We start from the raw sequence: 26,896 nt of genomic DNA on the forward strand, positions 1-26,896 counted from the left end.
TGACAAACGTGTGCAGGCACCTACAGAGGTCAGAAGAAGGCATCAGATCCCCTGGAATTGAGTTCCAGGTAGTTATAAGACAGTTCAGCATGGATGCTGGAAATGAACTTAGGTCCTCTGGAAGAGCACCAAACACTTTAAAGCACTGAACCATCATCTATTTAGTCCTAAAGCTAAACGTTTTTTTTTTTTTGAGACAAAGTCTCCCTGTAGCCCCAGCTGTCCTGGAACTCACTACATAGACGAGGCTGGCCTTGAACTCAAAGATCTGCCTGCCTCTACCTTGAGTGCTGCGACTGAAGGCGTGTGCCACCACGCCCACCTGGCTGCAAGATAAACTTTTAAAATGTAACCATATCAGGAAAAACTGAGCTAGATGTGGTGATATGCATCAGTAATTCCAGCATTTGAGAGGCTGAGGTTGCAGAATTAAGAGTTCAAGGCTAGCCTGGACCACACAGAGTCTGTCTTACTAGCAGAGGAAAAGAGAAAATGAGGGAGAGAGGGAAAGGAATGGAAAGACTGGTGGCCCTGTCTTTTTCTCAACGTGGACGCTAAATCTATTTCTAAACAAAGCGAAGACTGGTAAGCCTTCAGAGTCTGGGAAAATGGCTGTGGCTTCTGCAAAGTAGGTCTCCACCTCTCCTAACTCAGCTAAGACGTGCAGTGCTGCTGAACCAGCAGAGCATGCATATGTAAAATAGAAGAAAACTGAGTGGAAAGGTATGCCTGTGAACTCAGGAAAGAAGTGGGGGAATAGACTACCAAAAGCTACAAGTAAAAGCCCTGAAGCAGAGGCTGAGGGAAAAATGAAAACCTAACAGCCCTCAGAAGTGACGTCTCCGTGACCAAGTATTCCCTGGAAAGTGCCAGGGACTTTAAACACAGCTGAAGAGAGAAGGGCTGGGGCATATCATCAGCAAGGGTTCATGCTGGGATAAAAATGTGGCCATGAGAAAAGTAGGTGACAGGTGAGTCAACTAATGTGAAATTTACCAGTGGACAGTAAATCACCGGGAGGACAATTGGAAAAAATATGACCTCTAAGTGCAATTTGAAATCTTAAAGAAAATTTCAAATATAAATTATAAATCTTAGAAATTAGTAAACATTCAAAAAACCACTACAGTAAACCTGTAAATAGTAGCAAAAGTAAAAACAGTAAAATTTATATCTTTTTTTGAGGACAAGGTCATGTCATATAGCCTGGCACTAAATTGACATTAAACTCCAGATCTTCTGACTTTATCTTCCCAACAGCTGAAACTACAGGCTTGCATCACCACACCCAGCTAAATTAACAGTTTTAGTCTACAAACAAACACTAAAATTAAACCAGTTATTACTGAAATTAAGATGGGGAAAAATAACCAAAGAAATGTACAGGAGACACAGCTCAAGTGATAAAGCACTTGCCTAGCATACAAAAGATCTCTAGGTTCAGTTCCTTACACCATCAAAACAAGTGAAAATATTTAGCCGGGCACTGGATGTGGTGACTCAAGCGTATAATCCCATGTACCCCACCCAACATTCTGGGAGGCTGCAGCAGGTGAACTGCCACAGGTTCCAGGCCAGTGAGGGCTGAAAAATCTAACAAAGGTAAAAACACAGATTGGAAAGCAAATGAAAATAGAATTTGTAAACCAAGATTTTTTTAAAAAAGATTACTGATTTTATGTGCATGAGTGCTTTGCCATATGTATGTAAGTCTGATGAGTGTCTGATGCTGGTGGACCCCAGAAGAGGGTGTCAAATTCCTTGGAACTGGAGTTATAGACAGGCGTTAGCTACTGTGTGGGCGCTGGGAACAGAACCTGTGTACTCTGCAAGAGTAGCCAGTGCTCTTAACTGTTGAGCTATCTCTCTAGCCCCACGATGTTTTTTTAAGCTGAATAAAAATACTGGGGAGTCTAATGAACTTTATGATAAAATATTTGGCAAAATTGTATGCAAGTATGGCTCAGTGGATAAAGCCCTAGCCATGTAAGCATGAGGACCTGAATTCGAATTCCCATAAAGTCGGATGTGGTAGCCTGTCATTCCAGCACTCCTAGGTCAAGATGGGAGGCAGAGACAGTAGAATCCAGCTCCCACAGTACACATAGCACATAACAATACAAAGAGAGAAACCCTGTCTCCAACAAGAAAGATGGTGACGACTTGTTGGGAGCTGACTGACTATTCAGGGCTCCTGGGTAAGAAAATCTGGCCCCCGGGGAACAGCCACCATATATGGCATGGCCTTTTCTGACTGGCCCAGGGCTGAACCTGCACAGTACAGTTCCTGGTACTCAGTCTTCAGATACATGTTTTTCTCTTACTAGTTCTGCTTGGGTGCTACTGATTTAAATCCACAATTAATGAAACTGCAATTACAAATGATTAACGAGACAGTGCAATTCAAGGGAACTTTTGGTTCTGTGTAAAAGATCTATAGCAAGATCTTTGAGACAAGGCATAAGCACTGTAATCCTGCAATATACTACATGCTTGGCCATCAGCCTACAATATAGCGCCCCTTGATCCCAGCTGCTTCTGTTTTTCTTTTCCTTCCGCCCTCCCCTCCCACTCAGGCTTTTAGGGCCACTGCAGCAGGACTGCGGCAAGGACCAACGCTCGAACTTGTGCACCAACTGCATTTGCAACATGAATGTGTGTGCATGCGTGCACACGTGCACACACACAACAGAGAGAGAGAGAGACAGAGAGAGACAGAGATTCTATGCAAGTTATTTAAAAAAAAACAAAACTAGAAATCATGGTTTTCAAGGGAGGAAAAGCAAATTTATGGAGCAGTGAGTTGGACACTGAACTAAATGTCCTAAGAACCTAAGTTCTTTCTGTTCTCGCTCAGTTAATCCTTGCTTTCTTTTAAAATAGATTATTCAAAGTCAGCTCACAGATGAGGAAACTAGGTGAGTGAAGTCACTGCTAATCAAGAAGTCAACCTATGGCTTGAAGGTAGATTCCTGGGACAAAAGTATCCGCACTTGTAAACACTTGGTCACACCATGACAGTGAGAGTAGATTAGCCAGGGAGCTTGCAACGCTCCTAACAGGCAAAATGGGCCCGATAAGGGACATCTAGGAGGCTAACATAGCACTCACTGAGACTGAAATAAAATAAGCCAGAGTGTAGTCATGGTGGGCTAGGAAAATGTACAGACCCCAGTTGTATTTGGAAATGTAAAATTCACAAATAAATAAATTAAAAGTAAAATGTAGCTGAGGATACAGCTCAGTGGTAGAGCACTTGCCTATTCAATCCCTAGTACCTCCAAAAGAATAAATAAATGGAATGGAAAAAAATCAGAGAGGAAACAAAAAAGACTCCAAAGGATATAAACTCAGTATTATTTTCAGGTGTCTAAATCAGAGGTATTTGTTTAAATTGCCTTTAATGTTAAAATTTAAAAATGACCCTATAGGTCCACTTCTTATGTGGACACACAGTATGGAACCACCATATAAGAGAATAACATTAAAGACAATCTCAAGTCAATAAAGAACAGTGAGACTGAATCGCAAGGCAATCTGCTTAAGAAGGTCTGTGAGAATCTTCAGTATCTTAGAACTTAAAAGTGCCAAATGAGTGAGGTTCTTACCTTTGACTTGGCTTTCCCATTTTCCCTTGAAGAAGACATGTCCCTGATGGCTTCTGGTGGCATGTAATTAACTGTGCCAACCTATTTGTCAAATCAAAGAAAACAGAAACTAATGAAAATATGTTTTTGGATTTTTAAAGACATGTCAGATACTTAGAAACTCAGATAAACACTGATTTAATTGACAGACTTGAAAAATTCAAATAACTGCCAACATATTAAGATAGATAATAAATTATACCACAACTCCAACAGAATGAATAGGGCTCAGCATGAACTGGCAGCTTGCAGAACGCTGTGCTTTTTCTATAACTGTTTGGGGGAACTAGTACTACCCGCCTTTGAAATTGTCTAGACTAAAATTCTGCTGTGGCAGGAAATTGTGAGGGACTTAATTATCACTCAATTTCAGGACTCAACATTTTTCCCCTTTAGTGAACTGACCAACAAATGAACATATAAATATAAATACAAGGAACTATCTAGCTTCATCTCCCAATATTCTCTGGTCCATGTGTAGACCAAGATGGGCTGGGAATCTAAATCATATGAGTTTCTAGTGTAGGGAGATGGCAACAATGCAGCATAATACTTTATTTTAAATGAACATGGAGTACCCATACTTGGGAACCTCATGAAAGATGACATCTTCAAGCAGATTTACAACTCAAATTCAGCCATACTTTTGATAAAGAATGTAATGACTGTCAAGTAGAATTGTTTATTCTTCCTAACAAAGTCTGATTTTTGCTTCAAGATGTAAGATGTATTTATAGAGAAATCTGCATCCATCATGTTATGTTGAACCAAAGCTATCTTTTAATTATATTTTGGTATCATTGCTTTAATTTCTATGTGATAGCTTCATTAAATTTGCTATTGCATAGCTTATTACAAAAATGTAGTTTTGGGCTGGGAGTGGTGGTGCGCGCCTTTAAACCCAGCATTCCCACTCAGGAGGCAGAGGCAGGAAAATCTCTGTGACTTCAAGGCCAGCCTGGTCTACATAGTGAGTGTCAGGCCAGCTGGGGCTACAGAGAGACCCTGTCTCAAAAAAATGTAGTTTTGGGGCTCGCAAAATGGCTTAGTGGGTAAAAGTGCTTGCTGCACATGTCTGACAATCTGAGTTTGAGCTCTGGAACTCACAGTAAAAAGAGAAAACTGACTTCGCAAAGCTGTCCTCTGACCGCCACACATATCATCACATGCGCCCAGTACACACACACACACACACACACACACACACACACACTCTCTCTCTCTCTCTCTAAAATAAAACAATTTTTTAATAGTGCAACTGAGTAGTTGAATATTACAGCCATTCCAACAAGGCTCTATTCAATTTTTTTTTCCTTCATTTTTTTTTTTTCCCTGTTTTTTTTGAGACAGGGTCTCCCTGTAGCCCCAGCTGTCCTGGAACTCACTATGTAGACCAGGCTAGCCTTGAACTCACAGAGATCCACCTGTCTCTGCCTCCCAAGTGCTGGGACTAAAGGCATGTGCCACCATACCTGGCTGTTTTTCCCTTCAATTTAAGTGACAGGAAAAACCTTACTTTTTTGAAAGCCATTTAACCTCAAAGACAACAGAATCAGCTACGATTACTCTTCAGCTGCCACCAGGAAATTCTGAATCAAACCTTCAGGTCAATGAGGTTATGAGCAGATGATTTCGAGGCAGGTGTTACTGCTTGTCAATCTCACTACAAGAGAATCATCCAGAACTGCTGGATATAGTGTTATTTGATCTGGACTTTCTTTTCTAAATCAAATTGACCGTGGTTTAAAAAAAATAATTATGGTATCTAGTCTTTTTCAAAAATATTTTATGTGATGTGGAAGAGTATATTGCCTGCATGTATGTAACTGCACCCATGTAGTGCAATCGCCATAGAGGTCAAAAGAGGGTGTTGGATCCCTGGAACTGGAGTTATGGATGGTTATAGTCACGATGTTTGTGCTGAAAACTGAACCTGGGTCCTTTGCAAGAGCCGCCAGTGCTCTTAATCACTGAGCCATCTCTCCAGGTCCTCGTATCTATTCTTTTAAAGACTTCAAATCCTTGATGAATGAGGTAGGAAAGAGAAAAAAAAAAAATTCTGGCAAAATACTTAACAGATGAAAAGGAATGAAACTATGAGGTAAACAGCCACCATTAAAAGTCCGCCCTGAAGCCAGGCGTGGTGGCATACACCTTTAATCCCAGCACTTGGGCGGTTGAGGCAGAAAGTTCAGGAGTTGAAGGCTAGCCTTTGCTACATAGCTAAGTCAACACCATTCTAGGTTACATGAGACCCTGCCCCCCAAAACTAAAACAAAATGAAAATAAAGCAAAAGTCCTACCTGAGAATCTTTAACAATGCTTGTTGTGTCTGGTTGCATTTGGTTTGCAATCCCGAAATCAATCAGTTTTAGCATTCCATCAACTATTAAAAAGTTAGCAGGCTTCAGATCACTGTGAACAATGCCTTCAAAGTAAAATCCACCATGTTAAGACAAGGTAAAGCATTCCATGGACCAAAAATTCACAATCTCTGGTCCAGCTGATTCCCTCAATTATCCCAATTAATATTATTATTATTTATATTAAGATTCACTTATTACATGCTCTACATCTTCTTAACAAGTGCTATGTGCCAGGCATTCCCTCCAAGTTTGTTTCTTAAAATGAATAATTTAGTCCCAGCAATGCTGAGTAGTACCAATGTCACCCCATTTTAAGGGTGAGGACACTAGCACGAGAGTTTAAGTAACCTGCTCAAGGTTGCAGGACCTTACTCTAAGTGACAACAGGGTACAGAAGCTAGGCACTTGGTCTCCGTGTTCCAAAGCCCTCAGCACTGCCCAGGAAAGCAGTACAAATCACACAGTGTCTCCCATACCACTCAGAGGTCCTGACCTTAGCCATCAACAAGTACTTTTAAACTGAACAGAGACAAGCAGAGGAAACAAAATTATTCATCTAGGTTTAGCAGGTTTGTTTCTGTTGTTTGCTTTAAAGGTAAAGCTAAGGCAGAGAAAAGCTCTAACAATAACCAAGAACAAGTAAAACCCAGAAGCTAACAGTGAAAAAATAAAGCCAAATCTTAAAGCACAAAATGCAAAATTATTTGCAGATTGAGAGAACTGAGCATCTCCTATTGTTAGGTTGCCGAATCCTGACATCAAGGAGCTACTGCAGTTCAAAGACTTGACAGTTAAGGACCACCGAGGAGGACAGACTTCACGTATGAAGGTTAAGAATTTAACCGTTGTAGTCTGTATCCTTTGTGTAGCTAGTTTTAAGAAGTGGGTTTGTTTCTTTTTATTTTTTATTTTTTGGTCTTTTGGAGACAGCGTCTCCCTGTAGCCCCAGCTGGCCTGGAACTTACTATGTAGATCAGGCTAGCCTTGAACTCACAGAGATCTGCCTGCCTCTGCTTTCAGAGTAGGAGTGCTGGGACTAAAGGCGTGCGCCACCGCGCCCGGCCTAAGAAATGGGTTTGTTTATTGTAAATGAATTTCCAGTTAATTAAAGGTAGGTACCAGTAAAATCATAGGGATAGTTCTCTAAGATGACACAATTCAAATATTTCAACTACATATATCAAGAGATTTTAAAATACCATGCTCATGGATTGTGTGTACCGCCTCCAACATATTTTTCCAGTAGCTCTTGCGTTCCCATGGATTGATGGATTTTTTCTTCTTAAGCCAACTATTCAGGTCAATGTTTCCACACTCCATCACCATGTATATGTAACGATCTGTGATTTCACTGTGATTAAAATGAACACCAGCAACAAAATAATATATGGCTACATTGTATCAATAAAGATTTATCATTTACCTAAAAATTTGACAAAACAAAATAAATTTTCTTCTGAAAATAAAGTGAGCTCCTACTAGTCATAAAGCCGGACGATCTTATCACTGTGCTGTTGCAGCTTGTTCAGGTACGCAATCTCATTCCGGTAGCTGTCAACCGTCTGGCTATCGGCTTCTTCTAGGGTCACGTATTTTACAGCAAAGATCTGTTTCTTTTCATTCAGTACCTGAAATACCTACGCAGAAAACAGAGGAAAGTTTAGAACACACTATTGTACACTATCACAATGCTGTTTATTAGACAAACAGAATTTTAAGCTGAGAAAACTCTGAAATACTGATATGAAAAATTGAAAGCATCTGGGCCTATTTTGAATGTAGAAGGAAAAAAAAAATATCATGGTGCAGAGCAACAGCCCATTTCCAGCCTCTGTGACAGTGGACATTCAATTAACTCAAAGGCACAACCCTCAATGTTTTCTATATCGACACATAACAAAAACAACTTACATCTGATACATTCACAGAACTCTCTGGATGCCTTATTCCAGGAAATTAAGACAGAGAAAAAGACATTCGGAAATGCTAAGGCTAGTTAAGGCAGTGACAGACAGACAATTTGCTTTTTAGGTAGTGTTTTTTCCCACCATGTCTAGTACTGACAAGTTCATTTCTGTGGCAGCAGGTGTTTTTAAAACTACACTAACTGTAAGCCATCAGCACACCCACTTGTGGAAAGCAGAGTAGGTCAACCTTTCAGCTACACTGGCAGGAACAATATGTTTTTCTAAGTCTATTTCTTAGTAATACCAATAGATGACACAAAGAGAAGCAAACAGGCTGAATCTTTTAGCAAAACATGCCATAGCACTGGCGCCTCTACATCAGTAACTCAATAAAACACACCAGTGTGTGTAAACATATACATTTATCTGTACCGTTTCAAACACCGGAGCGTGCCACTTAACTGTGACTACTCCGTAGGTAATGGAGTGGAATAAGAGTCCAAACGTAGATGAGCTCATGGGCTAAAACTATACAAATAAAAGTATCAGGTCATTATATAGCTTAGTCCTTTTAAAAATATTTTATTGCTGGGCATGGTGGTGCACACCTTTAATCCCAGCACTTGGGAGGCAGAGGCAGGCGGATCTTTGTGAGTTCGAGGCCGGCCTGGTCTACATACTGAGTTCCAGGGCAGCTGGGACTACAAGGAGACCCTGTCTCAAAAAGACAAAAAAGAAAAAATGGTTTATTATTTTTATTTTATGTGTATGAGTGCTTTGCCCACATGTATGTAAGTGTATCCATGTTATGCAATGCCCACAAAGGTCAGAAGATGGCATCAGATCCCTTAGAATTGGAGTTCCGGACAGTTGTTCACCACCATGTGGGTGCTGGTAATTGAACCCAGGTCCCCTGCAAGAGCAGCCAGTGCTCTTAATGGCTGAACCATCTCTCCAGCCCTAGCTTAGTCATTTCCAGTACGCACACAATAGCTAACCATCTGTTAACTCCAGTTCCAGGGTATCTGATGCCCTCTTCTGATCTCCATAGGAACTGCACACATGTGGTACATTTACATACATGCAAGCAAAACACTCATACATATAAAAAACATAATTTTTTTAAAAAACAATAAAATTTACTTAGAATTAAAAAAAATTCAATACCAACTTACCAGAGCTTAGCTGAGAAGAAATGAGCAAAAACATGAGGAAGTCTAGAGGGACAGTCACTGTTGTGTTAAGACAGACGCAGGTCACAGCTAGGCTGCGGATACACTCCTGTAATCACTGTACTTGAGAGGCTGAGGCAGGAGGATTGCTGCAAGTGCAAGGCCAGCTGGGTTACATAGCAAGACTCTAAGAAACAAAGAGGTTGGGTATGGTGATACACCTTTAACCCCAAAACTTTGAGGCAGGAGCATGCGTATCTCTGTGAAGAGAGAGGAGAGAGAAGATATAGGCCAGACCAGAAGAAAAAGGACTGAGTGAGGCTCACTAGGAGGTCACTTCAATAAGCCAAGTAAACAAAAATAGCTGCTTCAACCAACATGATGGTGTTCACTTAAAAATACAGACGCTGAAGATATTTAAGAGGAAGACAGAATAAGATGTGCATTTGAGAATGAGAACAGTTAACTGGTTTTTGGCCAAGCAATGAGAAGAATGTAGTTGCTACTGCCTACAAGTGGAAAGACTACAGAAAAAATGTTTGGACATACCATCTTAAATCCCTGCTAACCAAGAAGATGCTAAGCCGTCAACTTACATATAGTAAGAGTACTGATCTAGAAATGTATGTTTGAAAACTATAAGCACAGACACAGTATTTAACCTCTGTATTAGTCACTTTTCTGCTGCCGTGATAAAAACACCAGAACCAAGGGAACTTATAAAAGGAAGAGTTTATTTAGCTTACAGTTCCTAAGGGGAACAAGTTCATCAAAGCAGGGAGGCATGGTGGCAGACGTGGCTGGAGGGGGAGTGGAAGCTAAGCTCTCACATCTTCAAGCAGGCACAGGAAGCAAGAAAGTGACTCAAGATCTGGCAAGGCTTAAGAACTAAGTCTGCCCCCAGTGATGTGCTTCCTCCAGTATGGCCACACCTTCGAAAACCTCCCAGAACAGTGCCATCAACTGGGACAAATATCCAAATACTTGGAGCCTATGGGGACATTCTCATTCAAACCACCACCACCTCATAGCACTGGAGGAACACCAAAGAAACAAGTGAATTTAGAGGGAGAAGCAAAGACATCAAAGGCTGAGTCCTGAGGCATTACACCCAAAGTTCAGGGACATAGAAGACTTTTCTGAAAAGGAGTGGTCAGTGCAGGACAATGAAGTGTATGAATATTGTTTTTGCAGGGGGGTGTCGGGGAGAGGTTCTGTGAGAAAAAGGAAAACAATTAAAGAACTGTCCCGAACATCAAAGAACCTAAAAATAAAAGCTCAGAACCAGACTTAACAAAAATCTGAAATCTGTGGATGATCTTGACATGACCCAGGAAGAACTGACTTCAGTGAGCCAGAATTGCTATGGTATATAAAGACAGTGCTTACAGTGCATCCAGACAGCTAGAGCCAGGTCAAGAACAATTCAATTTAAGCTCTAGAACAACAGTAGTTCCAGAGGCAAGTGTAGGACAGGAGGTTTGGGCTCCAACCAGTCCCAAAAGAAACTAAAATCACTGACATAGAAGAAACATTTGAGAAAAAGTTGAGTCTTGTTTTTTAAAGGAATTAATGACCATATAGAAGATCCAAAAACAATCAGATGTACAATCTAAAGAAATCTATCCAGGACTGTATTAGTTACTTTTCTGTTGCTGTGATAGAAACACCACGACCAAAGGAACTTACAAAAGGAAGAGTTTATTTAGCTTATGGTTCTAAAGGGGTAAGAGTCCATCATGGTGGGGAGGCATGGCAGCAGAGGTGGCTGGAGGAGGAACAGAAGCTAAACAAGCACATCTTCAAGCAGGCACAGGAAGCAAAGCAACTGGAAATCTGGCAAGGCTTAAGAAGTCTCTAAGCCCATCCCCAGTGACATGCTTCCTCCAGCATGGCCATCCCTTCTAAGACCTTCCAAAACAGCAGCACCAATTGGGGACAAAATGCTCAAATACTTGGAGCCTATGGAGGACATTCTCATTCAAACCACCACAAAGATTTCAATCAGACAGTCTCCAACATGAACAAAATTGGAGGAAAAATTCAACACGGAAACTGAAACACTGAAAACAACCAAACAGAAACACTGGGCAAGAAAGAAATGGTCAATTAAATAAAAACTACATTAGAGCCAGGAGTGAGGGGCTGGAGAGATGGCTCAGCAGTGAAGAACACTGACTGTTCTTGCAGAAGACTAGGGTTCGAATCCCAGTACCCACATGGCAGCTAACAACTGTCCGTAACTCCAGTCCCAGGGGATCCAACAGCCTCTTCTGTCTTCTGTGGGCATTGCACGACATGGGTGTACTTACCTACATGCAGGCAATATGCGCATACACAGAAAATAAAAATAATAAATAAAATATTTAGAGCCAGGAGTGGTGGTGCACACCTTTAGTCCCTGCAGAGACAGGTGGTTCTCTGAGTTTGACGGTAGCCTGGTCTAGACAGGAAGTTCCAGGCCAGCTAGGGCTACAGAGTGAGGTCTTGTCTTAAATACATACATACATACATACATACATACATACATACATAAATCCACATTAGAAAACATCGCCACTAGACAAGTCCAGGCAGAATCAGTTTTAGAGATAGGAGAAAGCAGCAACAGTAATACACTCATACATAAGGAGAAAATATGATGAACTCTGGTAATACTTCCAGAAAGCCTGGGATACATTCAAGAGGCCAAACCTGAGGATTCACAGGATTTCTACAAGAGCCGCAATAAAGAGGAAAAGAAAAAGGTTATAGATAACAATTAAAATAATTAATCATAGCAGAGAGCTTCCCAAACTTGGAGAAAGTAGACATTCAAAAAGAAGAGGCAGTTAGAACCCCACAGACATGACCAGAGAAGAACTCTCCACATCACCATAAAGACGTCAACAACACAGTAATGAAACAATGCTAACAGAGCACAGAAAAGACACCATCTCATACACAGAAGCAGAAGTACCAGAATAACCTTAGACTTTCAGCAGCAGCCCTAAAAGCCAGAAAAACTTGTAATGATACTTCAAGCTGAGAAGGTAAATAACTGATTCTAGAATGTTATCTCTAGCAAAGTTATCTCTCAAAATTGATGGAGGAAATTAAAAATATTTTAAGACAAACACCAATCAATGATAGTCACAAAAACCAAGCTAGTTCTGCAGAAAAATTCTAAAGGGATACTATATAGGAGGGAAGAAGAAAGCCTTCTCCATCAGAACACATGAAAGGTAGACTCATGTCCAATATAGCAAACTAGCAAACTCCCAAAACTAATGGAAGAGAGAAGACAAAGAGATAACAATCCAGCCAGCCAGAGTATCACCTAACAAATTCTTAGGAAATAACAAGCCCCTTTTGTTAACAACCTTAAATTTAAATAGCCTCAACTCATCAATAAAAGATACTGATGGGGGCTACACAGATGGCTCAGCAGTTAAGAGCACTGACTGCTCTTCCATAGGATCTGGATTTAGTTCCTAGAACCCACATGCGGCTAACAATGGTCTGTGATTCCAGTTCCAGGGGATTCAACACTCTCTTCTGGCCTACATATGGTGCACTTACAACATACATGTAGGCAAAACACTCATATACTCAAAATAAATAAAATATTTCTTTAAAAAAACACAGACTGACTGGATTAAGAATCAGCTAATTGTTGTCACCAAGAAACACACTTAGCTAGCAAACTATCAGAAACTGAGTATCAAAGGATAGAAATCAAACTACCAAGCAAAGAGGTATAAATAAGCAGGCATATCTATTCTTGTATCTGATCAAGTAGACTGCAAACTAAAACTAATCAGAAAAGATAAAGAGAGGTACTACTTATTAATAAAGGAAATAATCCAAAGAAATAAACAATTATAAACATTTACGTGCCAAATATTGGAGCCCCCAATTTTGTAAAACAAACACTAAAAGACATAAAAGGCCACATAGGTCCTGACACAATAATGGAATAATGGTGTGGCTTTGACACTTCACTCTCATATTTAGGTAGGTGTTCCAAATTAATAAGCAAAGAAACTTCTGAACTAAATTAGCCCACAGACCAACTGTACTATACAGAATATTCCACTCAACAATTAGGGAATCATATTCTTCTTAGCACATGTAATTCCAAAATCAGTCACATCATAAGACCACAAAGCAAACTTTAAAATTTTGTTTCTTTGTTAAAACAGGGGTAATTCCTCATATCCTAACAGACCACAGTGGAATAAAAGTAGAAATCAACAGCAAGAGAAACTACAGAAACCACAAAAATACTTGGAGACTAAATAATACATTCCTAAATGAATAGTGGGTCTTTGAAGAAATCAGAGAGGAAACAAGAAAAGTTCCTAGAATGAAATGAAAATGAGAATACAAGATACCAGAACTCAAGCAATACAGGCAAGGCAGTCCTAAGAGAAAATTTACAGCATAAATGCTCACATTAAAAAATTAGATCTCACTGGGCGTGGTGGCACACGCCTTTAATCCCAGCACTCAGGAGGCAGAGGCAGGCGGATCTCTGTGAGTTCAAGGCCAGCCTGGTCTACATAGTGAGTTCCAGGCCAGCTGGGGCTACAGGGAGACCCTGTCTCAAAAAGACAAAAAAAAAAAAAAAAAAATTAGATCTCAGGGCTGGAACGATGGCTCAGTGGTTAAGAGCAGTGACTGCTCTTGCAGAGGACCCAGGTTCAATTCCTAGTACCCACATGGTAGCAAATAACCATATGTAACTCCAGTTCCAGGGAATCTGATGCCCTCTTCTGACTTCCATGGGCACTGCACAACATGAGTGCACTTACATACATGCAGGCAAAACACTCATACTCATAAAATAAAAACAATAAATAAAATATTTTTAAAAAGAATTAGATCTCAAACAACCTAATGATGTACCTCAAAGCTCTAGAGGAAGAGGAAGAGAATCCCAAACCCAACAGATAACAAGAGATAAAAATGATGAGGGAAGAAATTACTGAACTAAAGACTAAAAGAACAGTACACAGAATCCATAAGGCAGAGAATTGGCTCATTGAAAAAGATAGTATGATTGACAATCCATTAATCAAACTGACAAAAAGGCTTAAATTAACAAAATTAGAAACTTTAGAAAAATAGAAGAAATGGACAAATATCTAAAAGCAGATGACCTACCAAAATTAAAGCCAGAAAGTATGAGTAACTTAAATAGATCCATGATAAACAATGACACTGAAGTTGTAACCTAAAATTATCCCACAAAGAAAAGCCCAGGACTAAATGTATTCACTGCTGAATTCTATCAGTTTTTAAAGGAAGAAGCCAGTGGTATCCTGATAATAAATCCAGATAAAGATGCAACAACAAAGAAAATTATAGATCAATTTCCTTGATAAAAATTCTCAAGAGTATACTTGTAAACTGAATTCAAAACATATTAAGAAGATCATGCATTATGACCAAAAGGGCTTCATCTTGGAGAGGCAAAGCAGGTCCAACATGTATACCAATAAATGCAATACATCCTATAAATAAAGGACAGAAGTTACATGATCATTTCAATAGATATAGAAAGGGCATTTGACAGCATGCCTTTATGATAAAAGTCCTAGAGAAATTTAGAGATAGGGCACACCTCAAAACAGTAAAGGTCACATACAAACCTATTGCCAACATTATACTAAACGGGGAAAGACTGAGAGTATTTCCTCTAAAATCAGGACCAAGATAAGGATGCCCACTCTAGCCTCATACTCAACACAGTGTTTGAAGTCTTAGCTATAGCAGAAAAGATGAACAGGACAAATACAATAAAGGAAGAAGTTTATCCTATTTAAATGACATGATTCTATACTTAAAAGACCCTATAGACTCTTAAAAAAAATCTTATAGGACCCATAAATAAACCAACAAACTATGGCTACCTAATTCTTGACAAAGAGATCAGAAACATGCAGTGGGGGGTCAGGGGAGTCACCTGTTTCAACAAATTATGCTGGCAAAACTGCAGAAAAACGAAATTATCTGTATCTTTCACTCTGTATAAAAGTCAATAGAAAGTGGATCACAGACCTTAATTTAAAACTTAAAACACTGAAACTGCTAGAGGAAAACACAGGGACTATTTTTCAAGACATAGGTATAGTCAAGAATTTTCTGAGCCAATAGCACAGGAAATACCCCCAAGAATCAACAAATGGGACTACATTAAATTAAAAAGTTCTTACACAGCAAAAGAAACTACCAGCACAGCAACAAACAGTCTACAGAATGGAAGAGGAATCTCATCCAGCCATACTTCAGACAGGGGACCAATATCCAGAATTTTTATAAAGACTGCAAAATTAAAAAAAAACAACCAAACCCAAAGTGCTAATTAACAATTGTGCTGATGAAACGGACACAGTTCTCAAAGAAACACAGATGGTCAATAGATGGCCAATAAACATTTCTAAGTGTTCAATATCCCTCGACACCAAGGAAACTTACATTATAACTACATTTAGATATTACCTCATTCCAGTCAGAATAGCTATCATTGAAGAAATCCAACAACAAATGTTGGTGAGGATATGGGGAAAGAAGAGCTCTTATTCACTGCTGGTGCAAACTGGTACAAGTCACTATGGAACTTTCTCAAAAAGTCAAAAACAGAACTACCATATGACCCAGCTATGCCACTCCCTGCACATACCTGTAAAGGTCTCCATATCCTACCATATCCTACAGATACTTGTACATCCAAGCTTATTGCTGCTCTATTCATAGCAGCAAGAAAATGGACATAGATTAGGTGTCCACCAACAGATAATGAAAATATTCATATACACAATGGAACTTGATTGAGCTGTGCAGAGAAATGAAATTGTGAAATTTGCAGGAAAATGGATGGAGCTGTAATGTATATTAAGCAAGTGACTCAAACTCAGAGGGCAAACCCACGTTTTTCCTCACAGGTGGGTTCCAGCTTTCAGTGTGTACGTTTGTATGTATAAATGGCTGTAAACGTGAGTAAAACCTAAAAAACCAGAAAGGAGACCAAGAAAGTATAAAAACAGGTGACAAGGAAGCAGGGAGGACACGCGAGACGAGAGTGGGAAGGAAGCCAGTGGGGAGGTTAGAGAGGGTCAGGGAAAGGAGAGGGAGGTGCAGATGAGGGAAAGAATCTATTTACACATTGCTTGAAATTGCCATAATGGTATCTAATACCTTGCATGCTAATTTAAAAAATAAAAATATATTTAAAAATTTAAAACTCAGACAAATTTAGGAAATAACCAAAACAAACTCCAAATTCTTGCTGACTGATTTGAAGCACACCAGTGGGTCTTCTTGCTGACTGATTTGAAGCACACCAGTGGGTCTTGTCACATTCTCATTCAGCCTTCCAAGCTTTCTGTGATGACGCAGTGGTAACTTGCCACTGCAAACCAATGTTAATGTTACACAGATGAAACTGGAAAGCACAGGACACTGGAAGGAAAGGCTGTGGGTCTAAGGTGGGGAAGTCATTTTAGGGAAGGAGAATGGGCAGGAAAAGAGGCAGCTTTTCTGGCTCAGGGACAACATGGGCCTCTAGGAGGTGAAAGAGCTCCCATATGTAAAAAGGCAATATTTTTATTTGTTTCTTAAAAATTTAACCTACTTACCTTGCTTGAACCTCCACTGCCTATCTGCTTTAATATGGAATACATTTTTCCTTTAACTGAAATGCAGTCATTTGTTGAAGAGAATCCTGAAATCTAAGTGATTTAAAATATGTAAATGTTAAGTTCAAAGAACATGCCCAAGAAACTAGCTTACATCAGAGATATATAGTAAAATGCTCCCAGTTTGAAATTATGAAAAATCTTAAGCAATGAACTACAATATTTTTAAAGGGGAACTTGCTTTGTACACTTTAATAAAAGTTCAAAAGCAGCCTGAGGCACACAGCAAGATTGTCCCCAAAAGAACAGAAACATAAAAGCAATAAAAGAAATACACAAGTTTAATTAATACAGAGACAAACTTTGAAGGTCTCCCCATTTAACTGATTTCTTTACTTAACACAAGTAGATTTCCAGAATACTTCTTGACACTCAATGTACAAACATAAACTACGGATTTCCTTTCTGAACCTGTACACAGACATAGTCATTTCTATGTTCTTTTTCTCGTTTAACATGGTAAAAGACACAATGTGTACAGAGAACTCCTGTTATTAGACAATGCCTGGCCTCCTCCTTTGTCCTGAGTACAGTTCAACAAGTTACGGCATTTCTCTGAACTTCGGCATCTTTCCAGGCAATCCACCAACTGATGCACATCAGCGGCCCTTTCTTGCCTTCCCTTATAACTAGGTGACCTCTACCTGTCTTATAAATGCTGAGACGTCTTACTCTGAGCTGATAAAGCTGAAACTAAGTTTTGTTTGAGACACAGTCTCACTATGTAGTCCCAGCTGGCCTAGAACTTACAATGTAGACCATCCCTGGCTGGCCACGATCCACCAGCCTCTGCCTCCTGAGTCCTGGGATTAATGATGTGTGCCACCACACCTGGCTGCAACAGAGCTTTTATCCAATAAACCAAAACAACCAAGGTCTGAATAAACTTCAGTTTAACTGAGTCACGTTTTAGATCAAAAAAATGCTAGACTATCTTTCACATAATCTGCTTCTACAGGAATAGATAAAGATTCTAACTTTTTTAATCTCTGGTACTGAGCAACTCTGGTATTGAGTCAGAGACGTTTCCTGTGTGTTCTCTTTGCACTTCCTTACTTAAACTGTGAGCATTTCTTACGGAATAATCAGTCTGGCCTTCTTTTCCCTGGGCTGTGGACAGTTTTTAGAATACAGTAACTCCAACTTACTCTTAATTCAATACCACAAGTCTCATCCCTATCTACTACACAGTCATCAGAGTTTCAAACCACTATCAGGTCATTTTACTCCCTGCTTCAACCTCCTCCACAGCTTCCTGGCCCTATTACATTAAAACTATGAAAAGCCTAGCAAAGCCTTGGGACTCATGCCTTCCGACCCTGACCTCTAGGCCACACTCTGCTCCCCTTTAAGGTCCTTCCTGACAGTGGCCTCCTTTGTAACAATCCTCAAATCCTACTTTGAGTCACTTCTGAATTGCCATCTAGATTTTAATCAAAACAGGACTTATTAACTGGTCAATGAACATGTTCTGAATCAATGCAAACCTCTTCCTCCCTTTACTCTAACTTACTATATAATTTCAGTCCTGAAAACACTATCAACTCTTTCCATAGCTAATATTATATGATCTATTGTCAGGTAAACTTTTATCTACTTTTGTTTTAAATTGTGGCAAAATATACATAGCCCAAACTTTGCCATTTTAACCCTTTTTAAGCACAATTCAGTGGTATTAAGTATACTGGTCATTGTACAAACATCACCACTGTCCATCTCCAAAATTTGGTCATCAAAAACTAAATTATTGCTCTATTCCCATTAAGCAATAACTAACTCCCTTGGCCCCACCCAGCTCTGGTAACTACTCTTCTACTTTCTGTCATCTTTTCAAATCAACTGGTTTTAATAAGCGACTATGGGTGTTTTAAGAGTCACACATATACTAATGTAACCTGCACATTCTGTGAAGTACGTAGTTTTATTTCCCTATTTTCTACATGATGAAATGGGCATAAAGATCTCAGGTAACTTGCCAAAGATCACACAGCTGGTGACCAGTGAGGCAGGATTCGTGCCCCCATCATCTGTCTACAAGGACTGTGTTCACATAGCTCTTAGGCAGCCTCTTGGGGTTACTGCACACTAATTTTAGTTACTGGCAATGAGAGTGTCTAATTTTTTGTCAAATGTCAATACAACTGTTAGCAAATCTTTTGTTGGTTTATGATAATTATATTCTGATTATCATATTGCTATCTGATTATCCTGAAGAATCAGTTTTTCAAATGAATCATGTATTAACAAATGAAATGTAACAAATGAAAGTAACCTCAATTGCAAGGTTAAGTTTTACTTTACTATTCAAACTGGATTCTTTGGACTAGTTAATGATAAGTTCATTAGCTGCTTTAAAGAATAATCTCTCAAAGTTGGGGAATACACCTTTATCAAGATGTCAAAAGACTTTTGCCTAAGAATGGACAGGTTCTTAAGACCTTTCCTGACAACTAGACTCTGAAAGTAGAATCTATAAAACTGATTTAACATGCGCCATCATAACAAAGCTGCAAACCTGCAAGTGCTGAAGAGGGGTGCTGAGTGCTTGCTGCTGCTGGAGACGGCCAAGCTGGCTGTAAGGTGTTGATGATGGGCAGGCAGGCGGAAAGTCATTCTTTACAACTGGAGTTTTAAAACTAGGAAAGATTTTGTTCTCTTTAATATAAAACAAAGATTTAAAAGCAAAATTCTAAGTAATTTGGCATGCTTTCTAAAAGGTTCACATAACCCTAACATTGCCACGTTAACTAGAACTGAGGTTACTTTTCATAACAGAGCCAATAATAGTTACACCACCAGGCAGTTAATTTGGAGGAAATTGTTCTGAAATCAATGTTTGTTCCCAGATATGAAATATTTGAATAAAATAAACAAAACAGAATTCAAAATATGGAGTTAGGATAATTTTATATAAGTTTTACCAAGACAAAAGTCAGCTTATAACTGATCATAAATTTTATGACTTTTTTTTAAGACAAGGTTTCCCTGTAGCCCCAGTGGGCCTGGAACTCTCTAAGCAGTCCAGGCTGGCCTCAATCTCACAGATATCTACCTTCTGGATGGGGAGTACTGGGATTAAAGGTGCTTGCCACCACACCTGGCTAATTTTAGGACTTTTGAAACAATTATGTTCTCTGATAGTCTGCTAGAAATATCTGAAAGCCAGTTATGTCATCAAAGGAGTCTGGCCTTCTAGCTTGTGTCGGTTCACTTCACATTTGTTTCCCTTGTTTGTCACTATGTCCTCAACACCTGTAACAGTAGTTGGCATAAAGGAACTCTAAAAATATTAACTAAACAATTTGGAGCTGGAAAGACAACTCAGTGGGTAAGAGCACTTGCTATATAAGCATGAAGACTCAGAATCCTCAGCACCCACAGAAAAAGATGGGCATGGCTACATGCATGCCTGCAACCCCAGAGTTGTAGGGATCAGAGACACAAGTATTGCTGGGCTTGCTAGCTGCCAGCCTAGTTCCAGGTTCAGTGACAGTGTCTCAAGGGAATCAGGTGGAGAGTGGCACCCTTCTCTGGTCTGCATGCACACCTGTGCACACATACACACATAAATAATCTAATCTTAACAAAGATAGCGATCACTCTTTGGAATATTCTACCTGTAATACAATGAGGCAATAATAAAATTGTATTGAAATTGAGGGCTCTCGTTCAAAAAGGGACAGTTCTAATTAAGATGAAAAATGACATTATCAAAATAACAAGCCACAGGAGTTACACTATCTCTTAAAACATTACAAATATAGCCAATACTCGAAGGATATTTCTTCTGTTTGAAATATTGCTCATTTCCTTTTGCAACATCCTCCGTGTTTCCTGCTAATCAGTACTAACCATTCAATTTCTTCACTTATCCCATATCTCTGTCCCCAGAAGTCTGGTATATTTGAATACTTAACAAACTATGTGAATTATAAAACTGACATCTTGCAAAACCTATCCTGTTCCAATGATCACTTCCTGCACTGAAATGTCTATCCATTCTTTACTTGTTCTAAGAATGCTTCCCTTAAAGTGTTTCTCAATTAGAGGCACTGCTGACTCTACCTTGAAAGAGAGAGATTGCATTTTTAGATTTCCAGACTAGAAATAAAGATTATAATATGACAAAGACTACTTTCACAATACTCCTTATGGTGGTGGCACAGTCCTTTAATCCCAGCACTCTGGAGGCAGAGGCAGGCAGATCTCTGTGAGTTCAAGGCCAGCCTGGTCTATACAGCAAGTTCCAGGCCACCTGGAGCTACAGAGAGACCTTGTCTCAAAAAAAAAAAAAAAAAAAAAGGGGAAAAAATCCAAAATTACTGTGTGTGAAGATTATATATATTTATAAAATCATAACTATATTCTCCTTTGCATTTTACAGGTGATAAAACTAATGCTGAGAAAAATAATTGCAAAGTCTCTGAAATAACAAAGCAGGTTCAACCCCATTCAATTTAGTCCCAAAGCTCCTCTTATTTCTATTTTACCCGCCCAAGTTCCAAGCTAGGTGTCCAAGGTAATTACCAGCTCATGTAATCATCCAAAGTATTGCTACTCGGTGTCTCACACACAGATTTTGGATCCATCCATCTAGGTACCGACATCGGTGGTGACTGCTTTGAAACTGAAAAGGCAAGCTGCTCAACAGTGGTATATCTCTGCTAATAGAATATTCAAAACACCATGATTTAGAATTTTTAAATTAGTCACCTTTAATTAGACAAAATATAACCTTTAAAACAAAGCAATAAAAACATGAAAGGCAAAAGCACACTAAAACAGGTGGCATATGCATTTTAGACTTTCAATAAACCTTATTTGGTTTGTGTTCATGTACGTGTGTGCAGGTGTAGTACGTGTACCTGTGCACATGTGTGTGCAGAGGTCAGAGGTCAATTTCTGGTACTGTTCCTCAGATACCATCCACCTTATTTTTTGTACAGGCTCTCTCACAGGGACCTGGAGCTCACAGATGATCAGGCTAGGCTAGGTTGTCAGGCCAACAATACCCAGGGACCCACCTTCTCCATTTCTGGGGCTGGGATTACAGACATGTGCTACCACACCCAGATTATTATAATTTACCTGCCTCTATCTCTGCCTCCTGAGTGCTGGGGACTAAAGGGGTACAGTACCACAGCCAGCTCACTCCCCACTTTTTATATTGATGCTAATGATCAAACTCAGTCCTCATGCTTTAAGAGCAAGCATCTCCACAGTCCAACTTCTAATATTTTAGTACAGTTCTTTTACTCTAAACCACTTTTCCTAACTTATTCTGCTTAATTAGACTAATTATCAGGAGGGCACACGAAGCTGTTTAGTGAAACAGAATGTAGCATCGTCCTTGCATCAGAACTATTTATTATAATATTCATTAAATTTTTATAATCAAAGACAGCAGGGGCTAGGGATGTAGTTTAGTGGCAGAGCACATGCTTAGCATGTGTAAAGACCTGTGTTCAATCTCTAGCATGCATGCATGCACACACACATAAAAGTTTTTAATCAATGAAATTACATCTCACTGCAAATGTAGTCAAATACTAATTTAGCAAACATTAGAATGGCAAGTGACTCTTTTCTCTCATAAGCACTATATAAACTACAGAATTCATCTTGTATGAATCCCAAACAAAGAATAAACATCTACTACAGCACAGATCAACAAATTAGAGCCTCCAAGCTGAGCTGAACTGCCACCTATTTTTGTAAACAAAGTTTCACTGGAGTAAAACCTTACCTATGCTTTTACCTATGCTTACATATACAGCTGTTTTCATGCCCTAATGAGAGCTGAAAAATTATGACACCATCTAGCCTACAAAACCTAACTCTTGTTTAGAAAGTTCATCCACTCCTGACCTTCAGCATCTTCTCAAGTAAAGAACCACATTCTGATAAAAACTGTTCGGTAACTAAGTACTCTACAGTCTATAGAGATGCACTTCAATGTGGAGACAGATTTAGTTATTAGAAAGTATTTGTAATTACTTAGATTACATTGATCTCTCTATTATAACATCAGACCATGAATCTTCATTATATTCAAGAATCACAATGGATAAATCTACTCTACTTTATATTGCCTGTAGTCCTCTTAACTTTTAAAAATGGCTAATAAATCTCCCTTCTTGGACAAGTTTTTCCTTTCATCAAGACCTCCTCATATAGATGAGTGTGTGCATCAGTTCAGAAACTGCCACAGTAGGCTACTGAGCAAGGAAAATGGAAAAGATAGTGATCACAGGGCAGGGTGTTGGCATTTGGTATTTTGGAGGTAAGAACTGAGGATACAAGTGTGTGGCTAACGTAAAGCAGGCAATGGTCATCACAGAGAAGTTATGAATTTGAAGGTCAGCTACAAAACTAGTGATGCCCAGTATGGTGTAGAAGTCAGCAGAAACCAGGAACTTGCTGGCTTTGTGTGAGCCAGTGCTCAGCACTTTTAATTTATGGTTACAAACATAACCATAAAGATATGAGACAAAAATAATCTCCCGTTGAGAAGACAGGTCTGCAAGCAGGGACCATAGGAAACTGGCAGCGTGTTGTTGTTTCTAAGTGTGCTCTCCAAGTTTTCAGCATGTCTGTACTACACAACTTTAGAACATTTTCATCCCCTAAAAAGAAACCCATACCCTTAAGTCACACTTCATTTCTCACTGTACCCACATCTATAAACCACTAATCTACTTTGCAATTCCTTTTTTGGTCTTTTTGAACAGGGTCTCCCTATAGCCCCAACTGGCCTAGAACTTGCTATGTAGACCAGGCTAGCCTTGAACTCACAGAGATCTGCCTGCCTCTGCCTCCTGAGTGCTAGGATTAAAGGTGTGCACCCAATTCTACTTTCCATTTCTATGGTTTGGCCTATTCTGAACATCTCATGTAAGAACATAGAACAGATGTCTTTTTGTGATGGGTTTCTTACACTTAGCCATGTTTTGAAGGTTCATATTATGTTGTAGCAAGTACCAGAATTTCATTGCTTTATTAGTGAATAATCCTTTATATGAATGTACCACATTAAAAAATATATATATACACATATATACATATACACACATATATGTATATATACACATATGTATATATATACACACACATATATAAGTAGATATTTTTGTTATTTCCACTTTGGAACAATCATAAAAATTCTACTATGAATAATAGTCATCTCCAAATGTTTGTATGGATATGTGTTCAGTTTTCTTGACTATAAACCTAGAAGCAGGGCTGGAGAGATGGCTCAGTGTTTAGGAGTGTGTACTGCTCTTGTAGAGGACCCAAGTTCGGTTTCTAGAACCCATGTCAGCAGCTCTCGGTGGCCTGTAACTCCAGCTCCAGGAGGATTAAACATCTCTGGCCTCCACAAGCACCTCCTGCACATGTACATACCCACCCACATACACACATAAACAAAACAAGGGCTGGAGAGATCATTCAGCAGTTAAGAACACTGGCTGTTCTTGCAAAAGACCCAGGTTCAAATTCCAACACCCACATGGTGGCTAATAACCATCTTTAACTCCATTTCCAAGGGATCCATCCTCTGCAGGCATTCTATGACCCAGGTGTACTTACATATATGCAGGCAATATACTCATACACATAAAATAAAAATAATTAGATCAAAAAGAAATTTCAAAACAAAACAAAACAAAAGCAACTATGAGTAGAATTAGCAGCTTAAATAAAATCTTGATGCTTACCCTCTTCAGGAACTGCTAGATTATTTTTCAAAATGATTACCCACACCTGTCAACCAGTAATCTACTTTGCAATTTCCATAGAAATGGAAAGTAGAATTGGGCATGGTGGTGCATGCCTTTAATCCCAGCACTCGGGAGGCAGAGGCAGGCAGATCTCTGTTAGTTCAAGGCTACCCTGGTCTACATAGCAAATTCTAGGCCATTTGGGCTATAGGGAGGTCACGCCTCAAAAAGACTATTTTACATTCCCAACAACAGTATATGTTTCAAAATTCTCCAGATACTCACCTACACTTGCTACTATCTCTTTATTATAACCATCTTTACTGGCATGAAATAGTGTGTGTGTGCGTGCTTGCCTATGTGGGTATATGTAGACGCTAAAGGTGATTGTAGATGTTTTCTCAATTGTTTCTATCCTGTTTTTTTTGTAGGTGTATGTGTACTGTGTGACTACGTGTGTTCACATGTGACTGTGTACACACAGGAGCATGTGAATGTGAAGGCCAGAGACTGACTGTCCTCCACTTTACTTCTGAGCAGGGTCTCTTGCTGAACTCATGCTAACCTAGCTAGCCAGCTTGCCCAGGGATCCTGTCTCCACCTCCAAGCACTGGGACTATAGGTAGGACACTATGCCATCCAATGTTTTACATGACTTTAGGGGATTTGAACTCTAGGCCCCATGCTTGTATAGCAGGTGTTTTATCTACTGAGCCATTTCTCTACCCTTCCACCTTGTTTTCTGAGTCAGGGTCTCTTTACTGAACCTAGAGCTTGACATTTCAGCTAGGTTGAGTAGCCAGAGAGCCCTCGGGATCCACCTGACTCTGCATGCTCCCTGTGCTAGGGTTTCAGATGAACACTGCTCCACCTGGTTTTTACATGGGCATACTCAACTATATACTCCCAGCCCCTTTGGATTCTGAAGGCCTCTATTGGTTGACAAATTTCAGAAGTTAAGAAATGCTTTCTTAAATTGAGCCAGTATTCTGTCTACCAGGATCCTTATAATCAATCATTGTTACCTATTTCTATTATTTGGCTCAGAAACAGAATTTATTTTCACATGCACTCTTATAGAACCAATAGGTGCTACTGCTGATTGTATTCTGAAGAAGTAACATCTTTTAAACAGATTGTTCTACCAAAAGTGTTACCAAAAAAAAAAAACCTTTGAAATAAAATAATTAACATACCCATCCAAGTTAAATGATAGTAATGTATTTTAAAGGAATAGAGTTACCTCTTTATCAACCTTTGGGGTTACATCTGGAATATGCCATTGATTTGAAAATGCAACAGAATTCTGGTTCACACACTCTGACCTTCTTGATGATTGCCACTGTTTGTGCTGATTTTCTGAAATCTTTGGTTCTTGGTGCTCTTTGGTTTCTGAAATTGTATTTATTGTTGTCATTAAAAAATTAAAAGTATTTGATAATAAAAAATTAAAGGTAGTCATGATGGCATCCACCTCTAGTCTCAGCTTCTCTGGAGGCTGAGATAGGAGGATCATTTGAATACAGGGGTCTGAAACCAGGTTGGGCAACATAGTAAGACTCCATCTCAAAACAAAATGAAACCCCCAAATGAACAACTAGGCCTAAGCAATGGAGAACATGTTACAAACTATATTTAATTTTTGCTCTTAAAAACAAAATGAAAGAAAAGGAAGGAATCTAAAAGCCAACTACTGACTTGACTTTAGTTAATCAATCTTATAAAACTACAAGGCAGCCAGTTACTTTCCTAAATAGTTATGAAAGTTTTGTCTGAGACCATTTTGGATTTGAGTGGCTGGTCTTTAATACATAAATAAAAACATAAAGACATACAAATGTTATTAAGTCTTATTAATAAAGAAAAAATAATTTACTACTTTTCTTAGACCCCTATCTTAAAATGCTTCAATTGGACATTTTATGAATATCAAAATTCTAAAATCTAGCTTGGTGTGGTGACACACATCCTTAATCCCACCACTCTGGAGGCAGAGGCAGGTGAATCTCTGTCAAATCTAAGTAAGCAAGTTCTGGGCCAGCTGGAGCTATAGAAAGACCCTTTCTCAAAAACAAAAACAAGCAAGCAAGCAAACAAACAAACAAAAACAACTCCCCTCACAAAAAATTCTAAAGAAAACATTAGGAACTGATATACAAGAGATAATAAATTGCATCCAAATCTGATTCATTCCTAAATGCTGTTTATTTAATACCTGAAAACCAGTGCAACTTGCCATAACCAAGTAGAAAAATATGACTCACTTCACAGAGAAAAGGCATTTGATAAAGTTCAATACTTCATACACACACACACACACACAGTACTAATAATCTAGGTCTAAAACAGAATTCACTCAATTTTCTAGAGTACAGTACAGAGATAGAACTGTTCCATTAAT

At 39.1% G+C, this 26,896-nt stretch overlaps 1 protein-coding gene across 4 annotated transcripts in view; it reads right to left on the reverse strand.

Moving 5' to 3' along the window:
* Ttk (TTK protein kinase) overlaps nucleotides 1-26,896 on the reverse strand; it is a 47,829-nt gene that overhangs the window by 5,025 nt on the left and 15,908 nt on the right. For 2 of the 4 annotated variants that reach the window (XM_017796635.2, XM_029560659.1), the window contains exons 11-18: nucleotides 25,739-25,887; nucleotides 21,302-21,435; nucleotides 19,290-19,410; nucleotides 16,715-16,807; nucleotides 7,493-7,650; nucleotides 7,213-7,364; nucleotides 5,951-6,075; nucleotides 3,609-3,689 (exon numbers count right to left, since the gene is read on the reverse strand). In XM_017796635.2, the coding sequence (XP_017652124.1) occupies nucleotides 3,609-3,689; nucleotides 5,951-6,075; nucleotides 7,213-7,364; nucleotides 7,493-7,650; nucleotides 16,715-16,807; nucleotides 19,290-19,410; nucleotides 21,302-21,435; nucleotides 25,739-25,887 (1,013 nt within the window). Of the gene's footprint in view, nucleotides 1-3,608; nucleotides 3,690-5,950; nucleotides 6,076-7,212; nucleotides 7,365-7,492; nucleotides 7,651-16,714; nucleotides 16,808-19,289; nucleotides 19,411-21,301; nucleotides 21,439-25,738; nucleotides 25,888-26,896 lie in introns of all 4 variants that reach the window. The other 2 variants (XM_017796634.2, XM_029560657.1) reach the window with 1 other exon arrangement.

This window comes from Nannospalax galili, unplaced genomic scaffold (genome assembly GCF_000622305.1).
Source record: "Nannospalax galili isolate Female #2095 unplaced genomic scaffold, S.galili_v1.0 scaffold613, whole genome shotgun sequence".
NCBI lineage: Eukaryota > Metazoa > Chordata > Mammalia > Rodentia > Spalacidae > Nannospalax > Nannospalax galili.